Raw genomic sequence first — 10,171 nt, 5'->3', positions numbered from 1 at the left:
AGGAATAGCCAGTTGGGGACCAACAGGATGTAGTCCTTCTCCCTTCCCTCATAATTCTCCCTCTTTATTTTGTACAAGACATTCAGAGTGGTGCCGGGAGTAGAGATGGAGACACTAGGTATGCAAAAACGAAAGAAGGTAAAGAATAGCAATGTATTTTCTGAAGAGAGGAGACATGAGGTTGTCAGTTCATGAAAACAAGAGGAAAATTTGTGTGTGTGTGTGGTGTTGGGGAATCAAACCCAAGGCCTCACACATTTGGCAAGCACTCTATGACTGAGCTATACCCCAAGCCATGGAAACATTTTTTCATATTTGCTTAGGGTGCTGAGAGCATGGGAACATAAACACCCCAAAATTTACCAAAACACTGGATGCTTAAAAGCTGTGAATTTTACTAAAACAACCTGTACCTCTATCATAACCCAAAGCCAAACAACGAACCACAAGTAAGTTGTTTGCTATCCTTTATTAAAGGGTCCCACATCCTCATGGGACTCCAGCCAAACCAAACAGGTCCCCCAAATATAGCAGGAGGCCTGGAAGGGGAGGGGAATGACTTACGATCCCACCACACCTTCCTGGAAACAGATACCCTCCACAGACAGACAGACAGGGACTGGGTAAGAGAACGTGCCTGACTCAGTTCCCTCCCCTTTGCACCCACTCAAAAAGAAAGTCAAACACTGGCTATGCAGCCCCACCCCCCACCCCACCCATAGCAGCGTTTGTGGGGCTCCCCCCTGCAAGGGGTAGCCCCAAGGCGGCTTCCTATCGCTCTTCCTTCACTTTGGTTTGCTCCTGGCAACTCCATGCCCTCTTCCTTCGCTCAGCCTCCAGCTCAGTCACCGACGTCCTCTATCACCTACTCGGACCTTCGCTGTCCTCTCTGGGCCTTCCTGCCCCAGGGCTTCTGGGGAAGCAGCGACTCCGGCATCTTCCCTCCTCCCAGCAAGGGCCCTGCCAGGCCCTCTCTGCCCAGTGTGTGGGATTCACACAGCTGCCCCACTCTCCTTGAGGTCAGGGGCTGAACGCTGCCGTCTCATTCGCGGGGGAGTAGTGTATGGGGGATAGCGGGGCCCTGAGGGCCGCTGGGCTGGGTAAGGTTGGGGCTGCTGGGGATAATAATTGTGCTTTTTAGGCTGGAAGTTCTGGGGTTCTGGCTGTGTGGAACCCCCTCCCCGAGATCGGCCCCCTCCGTCCAGGGAGTTCCTGCGAGGACGGTGGGACCTGCGGGGACTTGGAGGCCTGCGGGCAGGGGTGGCTGGGGGAGGAGGAGTGACCTCCTCAGGGGGTTGGGGTGGAGCTGGGGCCTCCCCACTTCCCATTCCTGGCCAGGATTCTCGGTGCTGGGGGTTGCTCTTGAAAGGAAAGCGCAGCTTGCAGTCGTGAGGGGGCACAAAGCGGGCTGGAGGTCTACGCAGCCCCCCACCCCGGCCCCCTGAGCCCTGTAGTCCCTGCAGACGCAACTGCTCTTGCTTGAGCCAGCGAAGGCGGCCACGTCGGAAGGCAGGGTCCTCCTCCATCAGCCGTGACACCCGCTCCCAACTGGACAAGGGCGGCGAAGGGGGACGGGCAGAGGGCGAGTGGTCACTGGGTGCTGCCTCCTCTACTGCATCTGACCCTTCAGGTGGGGCCCAGGAGACCTCATTGGCTTCCTCATTCTCATCCTCATGATCCTGGAGTGGGTGGGGTAAGAGAAAAAGAGAAGGGATGTGAGGAGAGCTGAATCCTGAGGACTGTGGGTTTAAGAGGATGTTAGAAAGAACTGGAGTGACGATATGGAGGGGTCCAGAGAAGAGCCTGGATATGAGGAAGCTAGCAGGTTGTGGTTCATGAGTACAGGCCCAACAGTCAGATGGTCTGAGCTAAATCCTGGGTCTGCCACTTCCTTGCTGTGTGGTCAGATCTTTGCCTTATAACCTCTCTGAGCCTGGGTTTCCTCATTTGTATAATGACAGCAATAATAATAGTACCTAGTGCATAGGGATGTTAAAATGATTAAATCAGTTATATTACAGATGAGAATAGAGCAGAGAAGGATAGGAAACCAGGGCAAGGGTGGTTACAGTGATAAATGCATAATCATCATGTCACTGAAACCCTGAAAAAGTGAGAAGCACTTGGTTTGTCCGGAGGGAAAACACCTTGGTAGAAGGAAGAGCAGGTGTGAAGGCATTGAGACTAGCGTGTACCAGCAACTTTAAGAACCAGCATGGAAGCTGGTAGGGCTGGAGTGGGACAAGTGAAAGAAGAGGAGCACTGCTAGAGAGGGAAGCCTTCAGTCACCTTGAGCCCTGACTACAACTGACTGACTGTGGTCCCTCCTTGGACAGGAAGCTGGAACAGAGCAGAAGTTTTACCTGTCATTTGGGCACAGTGGCACATACCTGTAATCCCAGCTACTCAGGAGGCTGAGGCAGAAGGATCACAAGTTTGAGAACAGCCTAAGTAACTTAGTGAAACTCTCAAAAAGTAAATAAATAGTGCTGGGGATATAGATTAGTTGTAGAGTGGTTGCCTCATAAGCACAAGGCCCTGGGTTCAATCTCCAGCACCACAAAAATAAATAAATAAATTAAAAAAAAAAATAAATGAAAAAGGACTGGGGATGTATCTCAGTGGTACAGAGTTCCTGGGTTCAATTCCCAGTACTGGGGACGGGGGAAGTAGTTTTGCCTGTGGTTTAAGTAACCACAATAACTGGTACAAGACCGGGCACACAGTAGGGTTGAGTATACACATGCAAAGCAGGGACAGAAAATAACACTGTCACTCACAGGGCAATTATAAAGAATAAACGAGATGACACACAAAAAGCCTGGCGCACAGAGATACCAGAGTAAATGGCCAACCAGCAGGGAGACAGGTTATGAGAATGTACACACATCAACAGTCTTCAAGCTGCAACTTAACAACTGTGTACTTTGCATCAGTGGTTCTCAAACTTTACTGCACTTCAGAAACACCTGGGGAGCTTACTACAAATACAAATTCATCCCCAAAGATATAGATTCAGTAGGCTTGGTGTAACCCAGAAATCTGCATTTTTAGTGAGCAGCCTAGTGATCTTGAGGTACGCGTGATTCATAAATTACATTGAGACTGTTAAAACTCAGTAACTTTTTTTTCAAAGACAGAGGGGAAGGAGGTTGGGATCTGAGGTAGGAGGTATAGGTTCCTAAAGGGAGGAGCTAAAGGAAAGGAGAAGGAAGAAAGCCCACCAGGGCCTCCCTACCTGGGTCAGGGGGATGACCCTCTCCATGCGGAGCATGCGGTCCCGCAGGGCTTGTAGCTCGCGGTCCTTGCTGCTGTTCTGCAGCTTCACCTCTTGCAGAATCCCGGTCAGCTTGTCTATGTGAGCGCGGAGGTCCTCCACCTCTGCCCCTCGGGCTCCCTCCTCCCCACCACCGCTGCCACCTCCTCCTGCTTCTTCCTCGCCCACTGTGTCCCAGACATCCCGGGCCACAGCCCTCCAGGCATCTCCAGGCCCCTCAGGCTTGCCATAGGTGCGACACAGTTCCCGCATCTTGAGAGCGGCCAGGGCCTCAATCTCAGCCCGTCCATGGCGGAAGTCAGCCAGGGCCACCTCATAGCAGATCTCTTTGACTGCTTGCATCTTCAGGTCAGCCATGGTGGCCCAGCGGGGGTCTTTGCCCTGTAGCCGCCGCCGCTGAGGGATCTGATAAACCCTACGAGGGGCCCTGCGTTTGCCACTGCTGGGCAGGCCACAGCGCTTGACAATGGTCTGGACTGTGGTGGGGGGCAGCTGTTCCCTCAAGGAGGAGATCAGCCGCCAGCTCTCTTCACAGGAGCGCTTGTCAGAGTCATCCCCACTGTCAGAGTCTGCATACTGGGGCCAGAGAGAGAAGACAAGGAGAGAGCTTAAGGACATCCCAGAGGCCACCCCTGTTCCAAAGACACAGGAGATACCTTCTCAGCATGCATGCACTCAAGTCCTACTGTGCCTCTTATGAACTTTGAGTGGATTGCTTAACCTTTGCTGGTCTAGACAAATGATGGTGTCTACCCCACAAATATGTTTTAAGGATTAAACATTTAGAATAACAACTATTAGTTGTAGGCTATTAGTTGTATTAGGCTAATTGAGTCTGGAATTTTGTGCATATGTTGTTAGGCATTGCTTAACCATGGAAACACATTCTAAGAAATGCACCAGTCAGTGAGTTTGTCATTATGGGCACATCAGAGAGTGTAATGACACAAATGAAGGCACTACATATTGGTGAAACAGTTTTATGAGACCACCCTCTTAACTGTGGTCTGTCACTGACAAATGTCATTATGCAGCAAACAACTGCTTGGGATAAGGCTGAAGACTTAAAAGTCCATTTAAAAGAACTATATTATGGCCAGGTGTGGTGGCACATGCCTGTGATCCCAGCAGCTCAGGAGGCTGAGGCAGGAGGATTGTGAGTTTAAAGCCAGCCTCAGCAACTTAGTGAGGCCCTCAGCAAATCAGTGAGACCCTGTCTCTAAATAAAATATAAAAAGGGCTGAGATGTGGCTCAGCAGTTAAGAACTAGTTCAATCCCTAGTACAAAAAAAGAATTAAAATTAAAATTAAAATTTTTTTTTTTTTAAAAAAAGGAACATATATTATGGTCCAGTGTGTACCTAACATGTGTAAGGCCCTGAGTTTGATCTCCAGTACCACAAAAGAGAAAAGATCAATCTTATGTAAAGAAGTAACTTAGATGTAAAAAAAACCCTGAGTCAACTGGAAGGAACTTTAGTTCCCTGCATATACCATTTTCCTCCCAGATCACATCTCTCTGCTAACTTTCCTCTTAGACAACCACTTCTACCTCTTAACCCACCCCCACTTCCACTGTGTTCAGAGTTTATCCAAACTGAAGTCAAGTGAGGTGATACTGGGCCTCCCTGCTTTTCTGCCTGCCAGCCCATCCCCAGGCTCTGCATGCCCCTACTATATTCTTACCAGTCGCTGCTGCTCCAGCAGAAGGTCAGCCTCTTCCTTTTCTTTCCGATACTGATTCTCCAGATCCTGCAGCCTGGGATTGAGCAGAGTTGGAAAGAAGAGTTGTGGGGGCTCTGGAGCTACTTCAATGGGAATCCTGACAATAGGAAGATGCTGGGGGCTGGGGGCCTGGGGCCTGGAAGGACACATGGAAGACCCTCCCATACCTCTTCTCCATCTCCAATTTGATATCAATGCCTTGTTGCTCCAACAATTCCTTCTGGGCAAAGTTCCAGTCAACGGGCTCAGAGGGTGGTCCTGGGGGTGGGGGGACCCCTCGTTCACGTTCTAGCCGTGCCTGCTCCGGGTGATTAAAGCGGAAAACGTGGTTCTTGCCCATCACAATCCTATTCCCTAGAGATGAGAAGAGGGGAAAGTAGACTCACTCCTCTATAGAAGCAAACCCAATCCCATGCCCACAGCATATAGGACCTTGCAGTCATTTCCCAAGGGCCCTAATATACTCTGTTTTATCACCCTCAGGTTGAGAGGGCAATTGAAACTAACACTCTCCTGGTTGATCCCAGGAACTACCCCATCCCTATCAGCCAAAAGGAATAGAGGGAGCTGGGACAGCAAGAAATCAAGACTTGACTCCTTGATCTTCGCTTTCTAGCTCCTTCTTCATATACCCACACTGTTATTGATTTATTTCAGGGCCACCCTAGGATGTACCCAGAAAGCCCTGCCCTGGGACTTCCTATATATGGCCATATCCTAGACCCTCTCTCTGAGACATGTTTTCTACCTGATTTCAGCACCAGTGGTTCTGTGACAAGCTTCCCATTGACATATGTCTCAGCTCCTTCACAAGGCTCCAGCGTGACCACCACTGAGTAGACAGAGACAAAGGGTAAAGATTAGACCCTGGCAAGAGTGGGTTATGGTCAGATTTCCACTTTGCCTTACCCCCCAAAACACATGCACCACCAGTCCCACCCCCAGTACCTGTGGGGGGTGCCATGGCCCCTCTGGTGGCAGGCAGCACAGGAAAGGAAGAGCAGAAGGAGGGTTAGAGCCCCAACTACGATTCCCAGAAACCTCTGCAGTGGCTCCCTACTCACCCACCACCATCCTCCCAGCAGCAGCATAGAAAACCTATAATTCTCAAAAAGTTTCAATCCTCATGCTCATCTGAGCAGGGGTTCTATCACTTCTGCCTTTCAGATGTCCATTCCTACCTTTCCCATTAACATTTATCCCTAGCCAGGCCTGGATTCTTCCAGCAGGCTCCAACCCATCTGCCTGATACATCCTGCAAATTGCCACCTGACTAATTTTCTTAAGCCACAGCTGACATACAACAAGATAAAAGTCATATCAAGGTGATCAGTGGTACAAATCACTGAGCCTGAGACGCAAAAATGTATGTGGCAGCTCCATGTCCTCAAGGAGCTACAGTGACCATTACCAAGGGATCCTCATAACCAAAGACTAAAGCTCTGTGACTCCTTAGCCAGAGACACTGAGAAAGTCATATGATTTATGGGATCTTCTATAAAGTGGGATAATTAAATCTTTATTTAAAGAGTGGGTCAAATAAATCGTAAAATAATAAACATGACTTTTATTATTATTTACATTAATATGTAATGAACTGTTTTATCAGGCAGATTTGGGGACTATCATACAAAAAGAGGACAAACACAGCAGAGAACTTGGATTAGGGAAAGAGAACTGAGAAGGATTATGTGAAAGTGGCAACTTTTAAGCCATTGCTCAGAGGAAGACTTGAACCTCAATGGGTAAAAGCAATAGAGAAGAGCAGGACTGGGAGAGAGATAGCTGAGGGCAGCACTATGTGTCTGGGAACAGCAATGAGAAGATAGCTATAGCCAGTAGCTGTAAGCGGTGCCAGTTTATCCCACCTTTATTCCTTATTTCCTGCCATGCCCCAAACTACATTTACTGATTTTACAAATAGACTGCACCCCTATATAGGCACTATTTTATTAGATCCTAGAACCTAATAAAGGTAAAAATCAAAAGCCCTGCTCTCACAGAGCTTACCTCTGTCTGGCAACATATAGACAATAAACAAGAAACTTAAAACATCTAGTTCTAATAATTTTAAAAAGCAGATAATCTGAAGTCCCCTCTAAAGGATGGGGTAGGTATTGTGGATAGAAAACAGAGCCAGATGAAGAGACAACCATTTCAGCAGGTCAGGGTAGCCTCTTCCCTGTCCTTGGACCCACGATAATCTGGCAGCCCAGAGCATAGACCACAGCATAGTTTCTAGAGCCTGCAATCCTGCAGTTGGGAGTCCTGCCATTTTCCAGCTGTGTGGTCTTGGGAAAATTATCTAATCTGAGAACCCCTGTTCAGTCACCAATGAGCTATGGAAGAGAATGCAAAGGTACAAACAGATGATCAGTAAGCAATAACTACACTGCTATGTCTATGCTGTCCATATTCTCTGCCTGTCTTTAGTCAGGTCTTTTTTGTTTGTTTCTTTCTTTCTCTTTTTGCAGTACTGAAGACTGAACCCACAGGTGCTCTCCCACTGAGCTATACACTCCAGACCTTTTTACGTTTTATTTTGACAAAGTATCTTGCTAAAGTGCCCAAGCTGGCCTTGAACTTCCAATAGACCTGCCTCAGCCTCCCCACTTGCTGGGATTATAGGTGTGTGCCACTACAACCAGCTTTAGGTCAAGTTTCAAATTTTAAGAACAGCAGACAGACTAAACCTTTATAGCTCCATCCTTTGGGGCACAGAAACACTGACTGCTTTTATTGTGATACTTAACAGTGTTGCCCACATCTGTCTTCTCCTCAAATACCCTGAGAGCTCCTGGATAGCGGGCTCACCCTACAGGCCTTATAATGCTTTGAAATCTTCCCCAGCACATGGCTGGAGGGAACCAAAGAACTGAACTGATTCAACATTTTCAACCAAAATGGTGGAAGCATTTGCTGCCACTGGGAGCTTGAACTGGACCAGAATGACTGAGTTAATCAGACCCTGAACTAAACTGTGTTCAAACCTGTGTTATAAGGCCCCAATAGTATCTTTTTATCTTTTTTGAGATGAAGTTACACTTTGTTGTCCAGGATGACCCCAAACTCCTGAGCTGAGCAATCTTTCTGCCTCAGCCTCCTGAGCAGCTAGGACTTCTGGTGTGTGCCATCACACACAGCTATTCCTTATTTCTAAAAATGTGATGGGGTGGGAATGTGGCTTAGTTTTAAATGCTTGCTCAGCATGCATGAGGCTTTGAGTATGAAAAAAAAATACACCTTAAACTGCAAGAGAACTGTTTTACTGATATGTCGGACTGGCTTCTACCTTCACCCTTAGAACCTGTAATTCGTTTTTAAATTTTTTTTTTTATTTTGTACCAGGAACTGAACTCAGGGACACTCGACCCCTAAGCCACATCTCCAGGCCTATTTTGTATTTTATTTAGGCTAGCTTTGAACTTGTGATCCTCCTGCCTCTGCCTCCTGAGCTGCTGGGATTATAAGTGTGTGCCACCGTGCCCAGCAGAACCTGTGATTCCTAAAAGCTTTATGGCCATATTAAGGGCTAAAGTCTCTAAAAGTTTTGGAACCACAAAGGCAAATGAGCCCTTTAACCTCAGAAAACTGTCATCATAGCTTGATCAATTTCGGTTTCTTGCAGATATCCCACTAAAATGAATATGGGTGTTTATACATAATGACTGGGGTGCTCTTTGAGGCTAAAAAATTAAGGAAGAGGGGAACATTTCCTCTGTGCCAAAACCCATCCTCTGACACACTGCAGTGTTCGATTTCTGTTGGGACCCTTCGCAATCCCTGACCATGCACAAAGCCAAAGCCTTGGTACCTTCACTATTTAACCATGAGCTCAGAGCCCTGAGCGTGAGAATATATGCCCCCTCTACACAGTTGCACTCCCCGATGTGAGACCCAGGCCTCTGTATAGGATGGAAGATGGAATCTGTCCCTATTTTTTTCTGGCCACTCCGTTTTCACCGCAGCACCATCCCCCGCCCTGCCCCTCCACACACACACACACCAGTCATTACCTTCTCCATCCTGCTGAGGGATGCTCCGGAATAGGCAGTGTTGTTCCCGGATGAACTGTCCCGTCAGCTTGATGTCCACGTCTACCTGGCCGACCCTGGGGAAGCAAGAGCCAACATTTTCTGAGCATGTTCCAGACATCTGCCTCCCAAAGGCCAATTCGTTCAACTCAATAAGCCAAGCATAGTTATTCACATTTCACAGACAAGGAAGCAAAGCTGGACTGGATAGGCACTCTTACTCATGGACCTCCTACCCACATTTAGAGCTAATTACCGCAAAGATTTATTCTCTACCCACAGGATCACCCAGGATAGTCACAAACAACTGCAGTTGGAGGGGAGGGGGAACCCTCACACTTTTTAACTACAGGAGGCACTGAGTCCCAGGGTTTCATTAGCATTAGCCAATAAAACCACCAGCCCTCAACCTCTAAGTTTGCCATGTGGGTACCACCCCTTGAACATGTGGGGCCAGGTGTGTTTCCCTTCTCCCTCTCCTGAAGAGGGTCTCACCAAGGAATGCCAAAACAATGTTAAGAATGCAATGGATCAGTTCTCAAAAATTCTTCCACCCCAGTAAATCAGAAGCCATTCCCAGAAGAGCCAGATCAGTTTGGTTCCAACAAACATCTTGCTCTCACCAAACTGTGGATGCCACTGAACATGTACACTCAGCAACTTGTCAAGAAGATGAGAGAGGGCTGAGAGTATAGCTCAATGGTAGAGCGCTTACCTAATGTGTGAAGCCTGGATTTAATCCCTAGCACCACACAAAAAAAAAGAGAGAGAAAGAAAGAAAGAAAAAAGAAAACAAACAAAAAAGAAGGAAAAAGAGAAGGTAGAAGAGGGAAGAAGAGAAGTTGGGACAGCAATCAGGGCTGTGGAGGCAAATATCCATAGATCTGGGGTCATGGGTATTGCTCAGGGGTAGAGCATTTGACTGCAGTTCCTGTCTGCAGTGACCACCAAGAAAGGGATTCATGCCAGATGTTATGTACAATTGTAATCCCAGTTACTTGGGAGGCTGAGGCAGGAGAATTGCAAGGATCAGCATGGGAAATTTAGTGAGACCCTGTCTCAATTAAAAAATAAAAAAGGCTGAGCATGGTGGCATAAGTCCATAATCCAAGCAACTTGGAAGTCTCAGGCAAAA

The 10,171-nt window shown here is 47.8% G+C and overlaps 1 protein-coding gene across 1 annotated transcript in view; it reads right to left on the bottom strand.

The window, feature by feature from the left end:
- Positions 1 to 454: 454 nt before the first annotated feature.
- KIF1C (kinesin family member 1C) overlaps positions 455 to 10,171 on the bottom strand; it is a 26,747-nt gene continuing 17,030 nt past the window's right edge. The window contains exons 18-23 of the mRNA XM_079132425.1: positions 9,019 to 9,113; positions 5,751 to 5,834; positions 5,170 to 5,356; positions 4,964 to 5,036; positions 3,239 to 3,853; positions 455 to 1,679 (exon numbers count right to left, since the gene is read on the bottom strand). Of these exons, the coding sequence (XP_078988551.1) occupies positions 993 to 1,679; positions 3,239 to 3,853; positions 4,964 to 5,036; positions 5,170 to 5,356; positions 5,751 to 5,834; positions 9,019 to 9,113 (1,741 nt within the window). The 3' untranslated portion in view covers positions 455 to 992. The remainder of the gene's footprint in view (positions 1,680 to 3,238; positions 3,854 to 4,963; positions 5,037 to 5,169; positions 5,357 to 5,750; positions 5,835 to 9,018; positions 9,114 to 10,171) is intronic.

Source organism: Sciurus vulgaris, assembly GCF_902686455.1.
Source record: "Sciurus vulgaris genome assembly, chromosome: 3".
NCBI lineage: Eukaryota > Metazoa > Chordata > Mammalia > Rodentia > Sciuridae > Sciurus > Sciurus vulgaris.
This window is presented reverse-complemented; position numbering and strand designations above follow the sequence as displayed.